This window comes from Ambystoma mexicanum, chromosome 4q (assembly GCF_040938575.1).
Source record: "Ambystoma mexicanum isolate Mex_15411 chromosome 4q, UKY_AmexF1_1, whole genome shotgun sequence".
In the NCBI taxonomy this organism is placed as follows: domain Eukaryota; kingdom Metazoa; phylum Chordata; class Amphibia; order Caudata; family Ambystomatidae; genus Ambystoma; species Ambystoma mexicanum.
Window position 1 is genome coordinate 946,945,344 of NC_090928.1, and position 17,844 is coordinate 946,963,187.

The 17,844-nt window shown below is 46.5% G+C and overlaps 1 protein-coding gene across 3 annotated transcripts in view; it reads right to left on the reverse strand.

Moving 5' to 3' along the window:
• UBR2 (ubiquitin protein ligase E3 component n-recognin 2) overlaps nt 1–17,844 on the reverse strand; it is a 2,523,611-nt gene that overhangs the window by 2,284,664 nt on the left and 221,103 nt on the right. For all 3 annotated transcript variants that reach the window (XM_069608499.1, XM_069608498.1, XM_069608497.1), the window contains exon 6: nt 7,693–7,831. In XM_069608499.1, the coding sequence (XP_069464600.1) occupies nt 7,693–7,831 (139 nt within the window). The remainder of the gene's footprint in view (nt 1–7,692; nt 7,832–17,844) is intronic.

The following is a 17,844-nucleotide window of genomic DNA, read 5'->3' on the forward strand; positions in this document are numbered from 1 at the left end:
CTCTTGGCTAGGGAGGATAACTGTGGAAAATGAATATTGTCCCAAGGCTGATCTATCATTGTGCAGCACTCCCAATAAACGTCCAGGAGGGAGACCTATCTAAATTACAGAAAAGCATATTCACATTCATTTGGGTGGGGAAATAAAATGGGCATCGCTAAGCAAATTATCCTCCGTTTCAGAGGCCTGGGGGTTGCAGACGAGGCCAGATCGCCGAGCTGCTCAGCTCTTATGCATTTGCCCGGGAAACTACGGTAGATCAGCCCCGTTGGAAGAAAACTGAGGAAGCATGGTGCTCAGGACCACTTTCCTCCCACATACCGCGCCTTCTCGGAATCTGGCAAACGCTGGGCCCCTCACAGCCACAAAAAATACAGTATCAAACTGGAAACTTGCAGTGCGTAAGTGGAGTTGCATGGACACACTTGGTCCACTTAAACCGATTTGGAGTAATCCAGACTTTACCCCTGGCACCCCACCCCACCCCCCTGACCCCCAATAGCTTTTCAGCCTGGAGGGTAGGAGGCTTGGAGACTTCTTGCATAATGGTATCCCACTCACATTTGTGGAGTATAAAACAAAAATCAATACCCCAGAATCGGCGCGATTCCAACACAAAAAACCAAGACACTGGATATCGCAAGGGGTGGTTAAGGAAAAAGTCAGGAGGGAACTAACTGCACTGCAGAGGACCTTGACTGCATCCACACCCAGGGGTAAAATCTCCACTCTATACCGATTACTAGATAAAACCGATCCTTCGAGGAAGGAATAATACATGCTTAGTTGCGAAAAAGACCTGGGGCGCACATTAGAAATAGAAGACTGGGGCAGAATATGGGCAAGACTGCATAACAGTACCAAATGCATTACAAACAGAGAGGGGGGTGGGGGATACAAAGGGTGCTATCGGTTCTATGCAACTCCTGAGCTGCTAAACAAAAGCAACCCTGCTATAGCTTCGGGCTGTTGGGAGAGGATGCGCAGATACTGGTTCCCCATTTCATCTGCTATGGGTCTGCCCAAAAGATAGAGAAATCTGGCGAGTGGTGTTGGAACAAATTAAACTGATCACGGGACTAGAAATCCCATGGGACCAAGGGATAGTATTACTGGAAGACACCCGGGAAGGGTCATTCCCATTAACAGGTCGGATAGCAAAATTAGTCACCCACCTCCTCACTGGTGCCAAGATCTCCACAGCTCGGTTATGGAAACACTCTGAAGGCCCGTCATTATCCATTTGGTGGACAAAATGCTGGGACATTGTGGTGTCCGATAAAATCACTGCTATGCGCCTGGAAAATATTACGAGTTTTCAGAACACATGGGCTCCATTTATGAAATATGCTGAGAAATACCAAGGAATAATCAGTCGTCCTCCCATGACCCGTTGGCTCACGTAGATCATAAGACTGAATGGAGCAATAAAGGCTCACAGAGTCTCACGCAAGAGTAGCAAGTGAATTCGCTCCGGAGGAAAAAAACAGGAAAAGTGTAAAAGATCTCCTGTGTATGTTAGAACCTTGCTGCGACATGCTCTTATATGTGATGTTGATATATGTTTTCCTGAAAATACAGAATAAAATGTTTTGTGGAAAAAAAAAAAGAAATGTCTAAACAGTAATGTTTAGTGAACACGTGGAAGGTGGACCAGGTAGCTGCCTCGCAGATGTCCTTTATCAGAACTCCCCTCTGAAGGACAGAGGAAGTTGCCATGCCCATAGTGGAATTAGCCCTTAAACCTTCTGAAGGTATCTTTCACAGATAGCCTGTAGCACTCCGAAATAGCCAGTATGATCCACCTGGATAGGATCGGTGACTGACCTAGTTGGTGTCCTGTATAGCCAGTGAAAAGCTGGATGTGCTGTCGCAACTTTGTTGCCATCCTCGAAATATAAAAGCTTAGATGGCTCCTCGAATTGAGTCTATGGAATATTTCTTATTCCTTGCCAGGATGAGGTGGAGGATAGGAAGCCGGAAGCACCATTTTTGTGCTAAATGGTAAGGGCACACTCTTTGGTAGAAAAGAGGGTTTGACCTGAAGGACAACTTTATCCTTGTAAAAAGTGGTAAATCGAGGTTTACAGGATAATGCCTGTAACTCGCTCATCCTGCGGGCTGATTTTATTGCTACTAACAAAATGGTTTTATAAGTTAGCAGCCTTAAAGGGCTGCAAAAACCAAGCAAAGGTCCCACGTTGGTACTTGGAATGGTGAATGAGGAAGCATTCCTTTAAGAAAATGAATTATGGATATTTTGAAATAAGATGCCTCTTCCGAGGTGCGCTTTAACATAGAAAGCGCTTCTAGATAATCCTGGATTGTTCCAATCTGGAGCCCCAGATATGCCAAATGTAGCAGAAAAGATAACACCATAGGTGTATCGCATTGAACAGGGTCGACATCCTTTTGCTAACACCAGCTGCATAACTTGTTCCAACGGCAGCGGTATAGGGATTTTGTTGCTGGCGTTCTGGCCGAAAGCAAACTCTCCATTACGTTCTGCGGGAGGTCCCAATCCTTGTACCTCAGATGCTCAGAAACCATGTGTGAGGGCAGAGTGTCTTCACCTCTGGATGGCGAACCTGACCCTCCTTTCGCGAGAAAAGGTCCTCTTTGTGGAAGACGTATTGGAGGGCAGAAGGACATGTCCAGAGGTTCCGGGTACCACATCCTCCTGACCCAATCCAGGGCAATTAGGATCATGGATTTCTGGAACTTTCTCAACCTCCTGATGACGTGAGGAATGATGGGGACAGGCGGAAACGCGTACAGGTGTGGAAACTCCCAGTCCACTACAAAGGTTTCTGCTAGAGCTCCTCTTGGATGAAATTCCCTGGAGCAAAACAGCTTGCACGTCCGGTTGACGTTGGTCGCGAACAGATCCACTTGAGGGGTTCCCCAAAGGATGAAGATCTCGAAGGGCTTCCCGAGCTAGTTCTCACTTGTGAGAGACTGCTCTGCCTGCTCAGAGTTTCTGCCGCTGTGTTCTCCTCTCCAGCTAGGTGAACTGTCAAGAGAGATTACTTCTTGAATTGCCCAGAACCACAGCTGCATTGTTTCTCTGCATAGTGGTAGTAACCCTACGCCTCCTCTCTTGTTGAGGTAGTACATGCCCACTGTGTTGTCTGCATCATCAGGACATTCTTTCCCCATACAGAGGGCAGAAAGGCTTGAAGGTCCAATGATAACATCCAATCCTGGCGCTGGAGGGCCTGAAGGATCTGAGAAAGTGTGACCATCTTGAACTTGTCCTTCCTGAGGAACTTGTTCAAGTATCTCAAGTTCAAGATCGGTGTCAGTCCTCAGTTCTTCTTGGGGATTAAGAAATAGGGAGAATACCATCCTCTGTTCCTCTCCATCACATGCACTGGTTCTATAGCACCTTTCTCTAGCAGGGTCAACATTTCCTTCAACAGGAATGGATCTGGAACATTTAGTGAATGGTTTCCTGGTCGATGATCCAGAGGTTTCTGTATAAAGTAGAGGCAGTAACCCTGGGCTACTGTTTCCAGTGCTCATGCATCCGAATTAATGCCCCACCATTCTTTCAGATGCTGTGAGAGTCTGCCTCCCACCGGGGTGTTGTGAGCCAAGACCTCAGAGTGGTTTTGAGGTGGCTGAAGCAGCAGCTGATGGTAAAGAAGCTGCTGCTTGGGCGGGCTTTGCACCGCTCCCTCGTCCGTCACGAGGGAATCTTCTCTGTCCTTTTTGACTAGCCTGTCCTCTCGCTCTTCCAACTGAGTAGTAGCGAAAAGACCTACCCCTCCAAGATGATCCGCTGGGGTGAAAAGGATGTTGCTGCCCGACTTCAACCACACAAATCTCGTATGACCGTGCTTGCCGCCATGGCCCTGCTGACGCTGTCGGCCGTGTCGACACTTTACTTTAGAGACTCACACATGGCCTCTTTGCCATCCCTTATCAGGTTCAGGAAGCCGTCTCTTCCCTCACCCCCAGTGATGTGATCAGTCGCCATCGCTAGGTAGTCCCACAGGGTGAATGTAAATTTTGCCAGTGCACATGTGGAATTAGACTTTAAAGCCATGCTGCTAGCCAAAAATACTGTCTTTGCCCAGGAGTCAATGCGTTTGTCATCCCCATCAGGGGGTTTGGTTGGGTACGCAGCTTGCTTGGAGGCAGATGTAGCTGCTAAGGCTCTCTGGAGATGGATGGACTGACAGGTAGCCAGGGACCCTACTGCATGGCCTGTATTTTTTTGCCACATGGAATGGTAAAATGGGATCATATTGAGGACCCTTGTCCAATATGTCAGTCAGGTCGTCCTGTTCAAATGCAGGAGCTGGTCTACTCCATCCCAGAAATTACACCACTCTGGACATTTGGCATCCATTGGATGCATCTGTATGATCAGCCAGGTCCAATTTTCCAAAATCTAGTTCTGGGGAGGGGTCTTCCAAACTAGCTGTCTTTAGGGCGTCATGTAGTTCCCTAACCCTGGTCTATTCTGAAATAAAGCATTCAGGTATATTAGTATTCTTCTGAATACTAGGGGTATCCAACTGGAGACTGCATGGAGGGGTATCAGAGGTTTCATAGCCCTCATATAGAAGTCAAGGACCTGAAAGAAAAACATCTTTTAGGTAACGGTTCAAAAACCTTTTACTGGCTTTTTTGATGTAATGGTATCGAAGAATATACAATGAACATCGATGGCGTAAACGTCCGTGGCGTTGAGGGTTTGACTTTTGTCTTGTGCTTCGAGTGACTTTGCCCTCGACTCGACGTCTTCGACGATTTCTCAGCGAGTACTCAAGGACTCTCGAGTACACTTAGGATGAAGACCCAGGCCAGAGGGCGAACAGGTTTTCGCCTTGCCGTCATGCTCGTCTTCGACCACATCATGGGAGCTTTTCTTATGCTTTGAGGACGACGGGCCCTGATCCTTGAAGATTTTCCTCCTAAGAAGTTCCCACTCCTCTTTGGAGGAAGATTTTGTTGGGCAGACTATACTCCTTTCTGATGAAGAACGTGATCTGTGCCTTCTCTTTGATTGTTTTTTAAGAGAGTGTTTGCTCCTCGTGTAGGATTGTTTCTTAGATTTGTTTTGTGAGGAGAGGAATCTCTCAACTCGTGGGATGCCCCGAGTTTGGGAGTGGACGGGGCTTTAGGGACAATCCTACCCACTGCAATTTTAGATCTTTTAAGGCCTTACTTGTCATCGACTGACAGGATCGACAGTCTGTTATATGCTTGATGCCCAGGCACCAGAGGCATATCTTATGTGGGTCCGTGATAAACATCTTGGCGCTGCATTTTATACACTTTTACAAACTCCAGGGACACAGGGGACTGATCAGACAAAATGCGAGGGAAAATTGCACAGTCTAGCACCATAAGGGCCATCTGAGGAGACAGCAACCAAAGATCTATACAGGACCCTGCGTCATGAACAGAGGAGTAATAGGTGAATTCCTTTACTTGTGGATGAAGCTCCCGCCAAATATCTGTAAGGGGGAGATACAGCAGGAATTGGTGCAGTGTCTGGGGCACCTACGGGGAGCAGAGGATGACCCATCTAGATCTGTGTCAAGGATTGTATTAAATTCTCCTCCCCAGATTACCCAGGTCTTGTCCCCAGGGGCTAACATTTCCAAGATCATATGATAAAATCTAGGGTCATGCACATTAGGCCCTTACATGTTAACCAATATGGTTACCTGCAACTTCACCCCACACTATCACATAGCTCCCTTGAGGTTCTATGCTACTTTTCGAAGCCAGGAATCCCAATGATGGATGTATAAGAGTAAGAACAGCCCGCAATTGCGGGGAATAGTCTGTGTACCATCTTTGAGGACCCCAGTTCGGGACAAATGATTCACCGCACCCCTAGGCATGTGTCTCCTGCAGCATCAGGATCTTGGGCACATGCCTTGCAACATATGAACTGATCTTCCTTGCTTTAATCATGTTTTTGAGCTGACAGACATTCCACATCAGCAGTTTGATATGCAGGCAACCCCCTGCATGTCGACTAGCCACTATACTAGGCACACGCTTATATCGGACCTACATTTAGTTGCTCTCAATAGGACCATCGAATTTTTCAACTTTAAAAACACACAACCACCACAAGCCTTCCCAGTCCCTCATGATCCAACCCAACTTGACAGTGTAACCCACAGAACATTAGTGTAAACCAGCAGGAGGCGCAATGCAAACAACACGCATGAAGCGCTATGCATCAGAAATCATGGCTGTTATTACATTTTCAAACACAGCAAGAAACTTGGACCTAGTCAGTCACAAAAGCTGGCCCATCATCTGCACCACCAGGATGAACATGGATGGACCGTTCAATGAACGAGTTAGCCTCCTCCGGGGACTCGAAAAAGTGTGCCCTTATAGTATTTTGAATGTGCAGCTTGACAGGAAATATAGCATATTGTATCAATTTTTCTCACAGAAGCCGCTTCACATGGTCAAAAGATCTCCTTGCTGCCTGCACCCCAGAGGAGAAGTCTGGGTAAATGTGAACTTTCGCAGAGGCATATTGAACGGAGCCCTTTCCACAAGCCAATCGGAGCACCAGATCACAGTAATTCAAAAGGCTGGCTATAATTCTGCAGGGAGGGGCCGCATGTTTTGGGAGCAGGGCCAGCGAGTAGTGTACCCTCTCGACCAGTAACTGAGCTGAAAATTGCGTTGCGCTGAAAATGGACTGCAGGTCCTCCACAAATATCGCCATAGGGCCATTAGCTGCCTTATTGGGAATGCCCACTATCTGTACGTTATTACAGCAGGAACAAGATTCTAGATCTTCACTTTTCACGTGCACCGCCAGGACCTCCTTTTTAAAAATCTTTAGATCTTGCACGCTCCCACAGTGTCCTCTGTGTTGCTCACCCAGGTCTTCACCTCTGTGATTCTACCACTGTCTTTGTCAAGATTCATGCAGAGTGAGCTAATATTGGCCACAAGGTCATCGAGCTTTGAATTTACAGAGGCAAACCCGGCCTGCATCATTGACCTGTACCAGCGGCAGGCGTGGGGCTGCCAGTGTCCACAGGGCCTGGGGCGACAGCAGGGGGAGGCTCCCTATGTGTAGAGCTTGTGTAGGAGTCCTTTTCATTCCTCCTGTTTCCACGGGTCATCGCAATCAGGAGTATTAGGGTAGAAGAAACCCCGACCACAGGCAAGCCCAGTTACCCCCAGATATCAGAAGAGCTCTGTGCGGGTACCAGAATGTGCACATGGACAACTACAGGCTTATTAACCAGTGGTAGGGGCCTGTATGCACAGACAAAGTTGCAAGACGAATGCCCTCAGCAATTAGCAGAAAGCAGCACTGTTGCTACCACTCTCCCTTGGATGACGTGTCCAGCAACGGCAGGGTCTCTCGCGGCCTCACTCTCCGCCGCCAATGCCTTCCCCACCAAGAATTCGGTGTAAACAGGATTTGCTCAGCTCTTTGCGCCATCGTCACCAGTCTGGGAATAGATTCCCCTTTAATATGCTGTGCCGAAAATCAGGATTGTATCAGGGCAGGATGTCATTGGCCACGGAGCAGATACGTTAAGCAGCCATTTTAGTTGCTGCTCAGCAGCGCCCCCCTGAAAACATACTTTCTAAACAATGATGTAGGGGAAGACGTATATGATGGGTTTACAACAGATGTTAAAAAACTCATGAAGTTAACGGAGGAAAGGCAACCAATCAACTTACATCTCTGTCCACGGTGGTTGCAAAAGCTATGGCTTCTTTCTGTGAACAGTTGACAGCTTTTTGAAGAGTGTAGATAACTTGCTCATATGTGTGAACCTCGTCATTAAAAAGCATGCAGAAATAAGTATCGTCCTTCTCACTGAAAAAAAGAAATGTATTTGTAAAGGAAATGCAAAAAGTGGCTTTAACAAATGCTTTTCAGGTTTGCGAATTGACATTTCAGGTTGGAAGAAAATTACCATGTCATCATATAAACCTTGATTTTATCGATCATCCTTGCAGTACAAATACACACTACCCTCAACAGCGCTCAAAAGCAAAATGTGGTCTAAACACATGGCTGACATGACATAGCAGACATGCAAATGTCTCACTACTGATGAAAAGAAAATCATTTGGGGGGGGCACCATTTTCTAGGATTACCCACCAAGGGATCAAATGTAAACCGTGAAAAGCTTCAACAATGTAAATGGCTAGAATTACCTTACATGGTTTCTGTTATGATGGTTTTCTAAAAACCAGGCCTGGTGGACCCCTTTTTAGGAGGCCACCCTAGTTATCGTGAACAGGGAGCTCTGAAAGTTTAGCCAAAACCCAATCCAGGTAGTGTGGAGAGCAGTCAAGGCTTTGTCTCAGGAGAGTGAGCATGTCCAAGTGCCTTCAATGAGTCCACTCAGAATAACACAATATTTCAGCTTAAACAGTCAATTATGAAAATACAGTCATTTATTTCAGTCTTTAACACAGAAAAAAGAAACTAGCAGGTAGTACTATTACACGATACCTATAACACAAATATATACAATCACAAGTAAGTTCATTCACTATACTTCATCAAATAACTGCCCATGTAAAACAGGTCAGTAATGCAGATGCAGTTCAAATAATGAGAACCAGAGACAAGTTAAATTTCCTAAACTTTAGAAGTCCAAACCTTAATGTGCGTGGCCAAGTGCGCAAAAGTCACTGGTTCCAACACACGGTTTTTCACAGGTATGCAGTCTCTAAAGGGATGCAATTGACTTGTGGTGGTAATTCTGAAAGGTTTCAAACTATTGAAAGGTTTTGCACAAATTTACCAGAAGACAGGCAAGTACACCTCTTTCTTACAGACCAGGGGCAGGATCCTGGATACAGGACCCCAGTTCGATCACCAAAGCTAAGTAAGAGGGAGATGGAGAATAAAGGGGCTTGTTCCCAATGTTACCCTATGGAGGTGGGGGAGGGAATAGGTACAGGCATGCCCAATTCTGCCTCCACCCCCACTCCTGATTTTCCCCAGGGATCACAATGTGTCGACTGAGGTGGAACAGTCACTGGGATCACGGTCTGCCGTCCTTTGTTCCAGTGAGAGGTGCCCAGGGGTTGCAGGTTTAATGATTTTTTCATCGGATGCAATTGCAAGTTGCAATCCCAGTCGATAAGATGCGGATTCCAACGTTACAGACCTCTTCACTTAAAATGATGTTGGAAGGCAAATTCCATTGATGAAAAATCTCCTTCCAGTTGCAGTCAGAGTAGCTGCTCCAGGAGATGTTCCCTTGAAGACTGGCATCGAATTCAGGGAGAAGGCGACCTGTGGGACAAGCTGGCGACCGCTAAATCTGGGTTCTAGTCTGCAAGACATTGCTGAAATGCCTGCTCAATCCATCCACGAAGCCTGTATTGCTGTTTCTGATCGTCCTCAAAAGACAGGATGCAGGCAGGGCCCACGGACCTCCCAAGATGCTGCTCCCTCTGTCCTTCATGTTTTCAGAGTGAATGCACTGCACAATGCAAGTCCAGTGAATTTTTGCTTTTTATTTTTACCAGCCCTCATTTATCTTTTGTTTTTTCTGTGCTGTATTTACACAACAATAGCCTGCTAATATTCCTTGAAGGGGAGGCACAAAAAACAGCTCAATGTGTGGTTAATGCAGGATAGTGTGGGAAACATCTGAGGAAGGAGTTTAACAGGGGTCTCCCTGTTAATCAGGAAAGGGTAAATCATTCAACATAAGTGCTTTTAGTGCACACTGGGGATGTGTTGTAGGTGTTACTAAGTCTCTGTACTTCCGTTGATCCGATCACCTATCTGTGCAAATAGTTCCCTAAACAGGTTATTTTGAGGATGATAACAGTGCAAAGTCTTCCACTGTACAACAAGACAACTGTTTCTGGCACTGGAACGAATGTGTGATTAGCTAGTTGTACAATGACAGCTAGTGCATTAAATGGAAAAAAAATAAAAAGTGCAGGTACTGAAACCTAGGCTTTATGTGGCCCAGGGCTCAGCTCTGAAATGGTTGAAAAATTGCTCTCACACTGGGCCTTTGCTGCGTCTCCATGGCCCATTAATATTAATCTTATTCTGCCCCCCTTGCCTCTCCCATTTGCATAACCTTCTATTTGTCTCACTTTCCATGTGTGTCTCGCTCTTTGAGTCGCATGCTCCATTTGTGCCACCTTCCGTTTGTCCCAATCCACTTCTCCTCCCTCCCTGGTCCCATCATGTTTGTGTTCGACCCTCTATTTCATGCGGTACAAAAGTTGGTAGTCAGAGAAAGGAGAGTGAAAGCCAACTACTAAACTAATATCTATGATCTAGGGGCAAACAAGGGTGCCCAAAAGAGAAAAGTCACCCATAAACCCACAAACCCCACTGAGCAACTGCATCGTTGGAACAGTGAGCATATAGGGTTATAACTTAGTTTTAAACCTGAACAAGCTTTAAAAAGGAAACCTCTAAGGGTTCCCTTCCCCAAGCGCAGGCCTTTTCCAAATTTAAATAAAAGTTCAACTCTTAGGTCTCTCAGATTTCCCTTACCCAAGGTTAGGCCTCTTGAGTTTCAAAACACAAGTTCAGTTTGTCAGGATGTACCTTTCAGTTCTTTCAAGGGGTAGCATTAGAGACTTTGGAAAACGCCAGGTTCGCTGCTCCTCCTAAGCGTGACCACTCCGAGCTTTAACCCCTCTTATTTCCAGCTCTTGCTTCTCTTAACCTTTTGCCTTCAGGGGCTTTCTGTTCCCCTCTGTTTATCTTGAATTCATTCTCATGCCCACTGGTGCCTTTCTTTTCTTCGATAGTAACTGAAGGGAAACCCCAGATATTAGGACTTGAGATTATCAAATATTTTATAACAAGCAGAGTGTCCTAATAGACTAATTCATTGTACACCAAGTGTACAAAGGAGCCGATTAGCAGCTTATAATTTATAACTCAGACGGAAAAAAGCATACTCCCTTCAGCTTTTACCAAACAATGTGAAGGAAGGGGTATTTTTATTTTCTTCCTTTAGCATTGTCTTTATTCAATCTTTTTCTTTTCTTTTTTGTCATTGTATGAACAAACTGAGGTCCGTCATCGGTAATAAAGAAAAAGAAATACAGAAAAAGAAATGAAAGACTGAATAAAGACAATCTACAAATTATAAGCCACTGATCTGTTCCGTTAAGCACAGGTGCACACTTGCTACACAACGAATTAGTCTATTAGGACACTCTCCTTGTTATAAAACCTCTCTTTTCTTCTCCTGCCCACTTGCACCTTCCTCTCTTTATTGAGCCCACTAGCACCTTCTTTAACTTCCTCCATGCGCATTTGCACTCTTTACCTTTCTGTGCCCACTGGCACCTTTTCCAGCTTTCCCGTGCAGACTTGCACACTGCCGGGTCGCTTGCGCCCTCTTTATCACAATCCTTGCATTTTCGGCCACCTGCGCGCTCTGTTTTTGTTGCTTTCCCTTACTTTCTCTTGATCTCGTCACTCTTCTTCCATTCTATATTGCTTTACAAGTGCCTCTAATTTCTTTGCTCTTTACTGCTACGTGCCGCTTCATGCATTCCTTTTGCCTGCTCTGCTTCAGTCAGCCGCATGCTCCTGAGTCTCCCTCTCTTTTTTACTTTCACAAGACTCACCTAGGCAGCAGCGCCTTAACGAGCAGTCCCTTCTGGTTGTGCGGGCCTGAGGTCAGATATTCTTGGGGCCGGCACAGGTCCCAAGGGAACGAGCAATGATCCAACTGCCAAGAGCAGCATGCAGGGTACTTCGCTCCGGCTCCCTAGCCACTCTGAAGCTGCTCACCAACACCGGGCCAGCGTCTCGGCACACTGTTCTAGTCTAGGCTGCAGATCCTGCTGCTCTCTGCTCCTTGGCTTCTCTGATCCAGACAACATCCCCATCTCGCTCTGTCACATGTGTAGAACCACACCTTTTATAGTTATGTTATTGAAATGCATAAAGCGCGCGGTAACCCGTGGGTTTCATGGCGCTAGAGAGGAAGGACAGTGAACCATAGGCCCATCAACAGCAGTCATGTAGAACAGATGTTTTTAAAGCCTTCCTGAATGACAGGTGATTTGGCAGTTTTTTATTGCCAATGGAAGGTCATTCCATAATTGTGCAGCACCCATCGAAAAAGCCCGACCACAAATATGGGAACGGCGGAAGGGAGGCACACATAGCAAGCCTGCCGAAGTTGATTGCAAAGAGCACTTTGGAAGGTAATAGGTAAATTTAGACCAGAGGTATTCTGCCCCCCGATCGTGCAGTGCCCGGTGTACAATGCAGAGCGCCTTAAACATGAAATATGGGCCCCATAGTGTGACCCCATTGACACCCATGCAGCAAGATTTTGCAGGCTCTGAAGCCGTTGGACTATACCCTTATGCTGAGCCAGAGAGAGGGCACTGCAATAGTCCAATTGGCTCAACACAATGGCCGCAACCACTGGCAGACGCAGGGTGGCCGGTAGCATGGGGAGCATATTTTTAAATATTTTGAGATGAAAATGGCCAGTTTGACACACCATTGACACTTGGGCATCCATAGAGAGGGAAGCAGACAGGTCCACTCCAAGATTCGTCACCTTAGCCACCGGACCGGGAAGGGGACCAAGAGAGGAAGGCCAAAAGGAGGACATCCAGTGTGAGGGATCGGGGGGTGGGTGGTCACCTGCCACCAGCACCTCTGTCTTGTCTCCATTCAACTTCAGGCAATTGTGGTTCATTCAATTCCCCACGGCCATCAGGCACTGATGAAGGCACAACGACATTTCAGCCTGATCAAGATCTAAAACGGGTCAGGATCTGAGTGTCGTCGGCATAAGAATAGCACTTGACGTCGAAGGAGCGGATGAGACACACTAATGGCCCCATGTAAATGTTGTAAAGAATGGGAGACTATGCTCTGAGGTTCCTAAGAAGAGGGTGTTGCAATAGTCAATTTTTGATAAAACAAGTGCCCTGGCTAGAGTAATGCAACTCGACGGTGAGAGGAATGCTTTGCAAGCATTGATAAGCTTGTTTGTGTAGGCTGTGGACGAGGCTGTGGCGTTCACTTGTTCTTATAGCAAGAGGGTAGAGTCCAAGTATACCCCAAGTGTTTTGATCTCTTTGGCCACTTTGATCAGGTTTCCATCGATGTTAATGGAGGCATAGCGAGGGTCAATTTTGTTAAGGCGAGATTGGGTGCCGACGAGAAGAAGCTCAGTTTTCTTGTCATTGAGGCAGAGGCTGTGTTCAGCCATCCATGCTTGGATTTCTAGGTATAGGTCGTTAATTTAGAATCCTTTTCGTAGCATCCTGACAAAGTGATGACTATCTGGGCATCATCAGCATAGTTTGTGTATGAGACACCCAGATTGTCGAGGCGTTCGAACAGGAGCTTTGTAAAGATATTGTACAAGGTGGGTGATACGCAAGAGCCTTGCGGGACTCCACAGTAGATAGGGATAGGGTCAGCTGAAGATGAGGGTGAGAAGACCCTTGTGGTCCGGCTAGACAGGTAGGATTGTACCCAGGTTGTGGCCTCACTAGAGAAGGCGGCTGCAGAAGTCAGGTGCTCAGCGAGGATCTGGTGGTCGACTAGTTCGAAAGCTGCCGAAAGGTCGAGCAGCAGAAGGATGGCTAGTTTGCCATTGTCTTTTGCTTCGTCCATCTAGATTTTGAGGTCCAGAAGGGCAGTTTCTGTGCCGTGTCTGGGTCTAAAACCTGATTGTCCGAGACCCAAGAGGTTGTCTTCCAAATGATTTTGTATTTGTAGATAAGCCACTCTGTCTAAGATCTAAAAGGATGTAAGGGACAGTAGTAATTGGTCTGTAGTTAGTACGGTTGTTTGTGTCCAAAGTGTTTATTTTTTTTTTTTTTTTAGAAGGGGCATTACCCACACCTCCTTTAGGTTGCTTGGTACTGAGCTACTTTTGAAGGAGGAGTTGATTAGGGCTGTTATGAAGGGGGCCAATTAATTGGCACCTTCTTGGATAGTGGCAGCAGGGCAAAGATCCCCTTGGCATCTGGAAGGTTTAAGGCCTTTGATAATGTTTTCTACTTCTTTGGTCGAAACCGGTGAGAAGGAAAGGGGGGGGGGGGGAGGGACAGGTAGGAGTCTTGTGAGTGGGGGAAGGAGAAGGGTTAGGGCTTTGAGCCAGAGACTTCTTTTTTTGCTCGATTCTAGACTGTAGCAAGGCTATTTTATTTGCAAGAGCTTTTTGTATTTTTTCACACCAGTCTGCATTTTTCACACAAGATTCTATGGGTGTGACCGGAGACTCAAGTTCCCCAAGGATACTGAAGAGCTCTTTTGTTCTAGATTTAGCATTAAGTATTCTGAGGTCATAGGTCTCTTTCTCGGCAGTGAGGATGGCTGTCTTGTAGGTAGAAGCAGCTGCTGAGAAGAAAGCTTTGTTGGAAGCGTTAGGTGTTTTTCCCCATGCGGATTCCGCCATTCGTTTAGCGTTCCGAAGGAGTTTCAATTCAGGGGTGAACCATTTGTTAAGATGGGCAATCGGCTTAGCTTTTGTGGGTTTGATGAAGGCAATATTGTCAATTGCTGCCTTCAATGTTTCGTTAGAGGTCGGCTAGTTTGTTTGCATCTAGGTCAGTGTAAATTGTAGGGTCAAGGATGTTCTGGATAAGTGGGCGAAGGTTTTGCATAGTTATGTTGCGGCTATTCATGGTGAATGTTTGTGGAGCAAGGACTGGGGTGGCGTTAGGATTGGCATTGCTTTGGAAGGAGAAGAAGATGGCATGGTGGTCAGACCAAGCAATAGGTTCGTTTCTTAGGATAGAGATAGATCAGTTGTGATTGGCTAGCCAACCCAACGTTCTTCCCTTGTTGTGGGTTAGGTCGGTAACATTATGTTTGAAGCCTAGATGGGATAGCGTGTTTTGCAGAGAAAGGGCGTTTGCGTCATTGGGATCACACCCAGACCTAGGTTGAGGTCCCCAAGCAGAATAATTTGAGAGCCTGGTTTGGTATTGTTCGTAAGGAGGTCAGAGATATCTTCCTCGAAGGAGGAGATGTGGCCAGGCGGCCTATAGATAAGGTGTGTGAGGATGGTTTGAGATGCTGAGAGCAGGATCTTAACTGAGGAAGCCTGACTGAATGTGTAGCTCCGAGGCCTAGGGAGGTTTTTTTCAATGAAGGCTACTCCGCCTCCTTTGCCTGAAGCCCTGTCATTTCTTATAACTGACTAGCCAGCTGGGATGGCGAAAGAGAGAGCTGGGCTTGCTGCTTGGTGTAGCCAGGTTTCGGTTATGGCAAGGAAGTTTTAGTCATTGAAGGTGATCAGGTCTACTATGTCTTGCGCATGGGCAACCAAGGACTGAGCGTTGATGAAAGCGCCTCTGATGGTGGATCGAGTAGCTGGGCTAAGGGATGGTTTTGAGAATTTATCTTAGCTACGTTTTAGGCTAGGAGGTGACTGTTTGGGCTTTATGGGATGTGGGCTTTTTTCTTGGCATGACGTCCAAGGAGTTATGCTAGCGCCAAGTCTTAGGTTTCTTTCCTTCTGTCTGTTTAGTGTCAACATACACCATAGTCACGGGGTAAGTGTGACGTTGATGTGAAGGTGGCAGTAGACTTGCAGGGAGGGAGGTTGTGATACAGGGGGGGATAAGGTGAAGAGTCGACACCAAAGTTAGAGTGGTTCTGCAAAAGGCTGCCATGAACATACAGTTTGGGGCGAGGTTCACTAAGGCACAGTGGGCTAGTTCGGTGAGGGCACAATAGGCTAGTACATTCAGGCACAGTGGGCTAGTTCAGTAAGGGCACGATGGGCTTGTACATTCAGGCACAGTGGGCTAGTTCAGTAAGGGCACAATAGGCTAGTACATTCAGGCACAGTGGGCTAGTTCAGTAAGGGCACAATGGGCTAGTACATTCAGGCACAGTGGGCTAGTTCACAGGGGGACAGTGGGCTGGTTCAATGAAGGCTAGTTCAGTTAGGGCACAATAGGCTAGTACATTCAGGCACAGCAGGCTAGTTCAGTAAGGGCACAATAGGCTAGTACATTCAGGCACAATGGGCTAGTTCAGTAAGGGCAACATGGGCTAGTTCACAGGGGCACAGTGGGCTGGTTCAATGAAGGCTAGTTCAGTGAGGGCACAATAGGCTAGTACATTCAGGCACAGTGGGCAAGTTTACTGAAGAAACAAAATGCTAGTATATTCAGGCACAAAGGCAAGATTTCTAATGGCATAATAGGCTGATACATTCTAAGGCACACTAGGCTGTAATGCCCTGGTCGCAGCAGGCCAGACCCTTCAGTATAGGTCTCAACAAAGAGGCGCGCTCGATTACCTGGGTGTAGTAGAGAGAAGGCAAGTCCGGGAATGAGCAGAGAACAGCAGCAGTACCAAGGCCGAGATTTCCTAAGCTGTTCGTTGGGAGGCCGTAGCTCATGTGTACGTAGGCCCAGTATTGCATAAGAACTTGGTGTCCGGTATTAGTTCCAATTCAGGCCTCCTCCCCTTCAGTGATTAGAAGATTCAGCTGCACGAGCACCAGATAATGTACTAAGGCTTATAATGAGTGTCCCTGGTTCAGGTGTCCGTGCCATTATTAGTGTGCACATTGTTGTGTACAATCCACATGTTCGCTGCCTCAGGATTGTCAAGGAAAAGCATTTTGCCCTTATAGATGATCTTCAGCTTGGCCGGATACAGAAGCATGTACTTAAGGCCCAATTGCCTGAGCCTCACTTTGACGGGTACAAACCTATTTCTGGCCATCTGGACAACATGTGTATAGTCCAACAATCTTTGAATTGTTAAAACGTAGTGCTGTCTTTCTGTAAGCTGAATAGATAACCGTAGACGACTCTTCTATGTAACGCGTTGTGCCATTGGGGTTTACCCCATGAATTCATGGAACCATTTAAAATCGTCCTGCGTGGTGGAGGGTTGATGGAGAAAACAGGTTTCATCCTGTCCAATACAGGTTCTGTAGACTGGGCATCTCCACCACGATGGGCGGCAGTAGGGCAGCTGGCTACATTGGTATGTATGCATATCTCCTTCAGTCGTGGTCTTCTCAGACACAATCCCATTCACGGCTTCTGTGGGATTCACTTTGAGGTAATGCCGGTAGATTGTGGAGATCGACAAATTGGCATTAGGGGACTTGTGGAAAGAACCTTCGAATTCCACAGACATCCCTATGTTCGCAAAGCGCTGCGCTAAATCGCTGCTGCCAAGATGCAAGTGTTCTGGGCAGGACTGACTGGCAGGTTTTTTTGCCCGTTAGATCACCCTGACACACACGATGCACTATGCAGTGGCTTTGATTACAGACTAGTTTCTAATCAAGGAAAAGACTAAAATGCTGCTCAAATGGAGTGAAATGATTAAAAGCAAGACATCGGCAGAACTCTGTTCTGAAATGGAACAGGTCAGCTTCAAGACACTTTCTTACTTTTTGTACATTTCTCCATAAAAGGTAAGTGCTGCCTACTTTGCACCTGTTTAATTTATTTTGTATATGTAAATGAAGTGATCATTCAGTTCGTTCCCTTGTTTCCTGCAGTATTTGTTTTGCTTGCTGATGCGTTTAGTGTATATTTAATATTTCGATTTTGCAACCCAATATCGTTTCCACGGTAAACGCAAACGTACTTGAGCCTTTCAATTCGCTCATGCGCACACTGTCACTGTTGCTATACTTGCCCAATGTTGGCCGCTACAAACGCCTTAATTAGGCAATATAAGGCGAAGTGGCTTGTCTCTTTCCTCAGTCTGGAGGTGAATATGTCAAGACAAGTCACTCCTTGTAGCACCCACGTCAGCCTCGGCAAACGCCGGATGGCGGAGCAGCTTCAAGGTTGTAACTTCAGAGCAAATAGGTTGCTAATCCATTATTCTGCAGTGCCGGGGGACTGTCAGAAGATTCTCG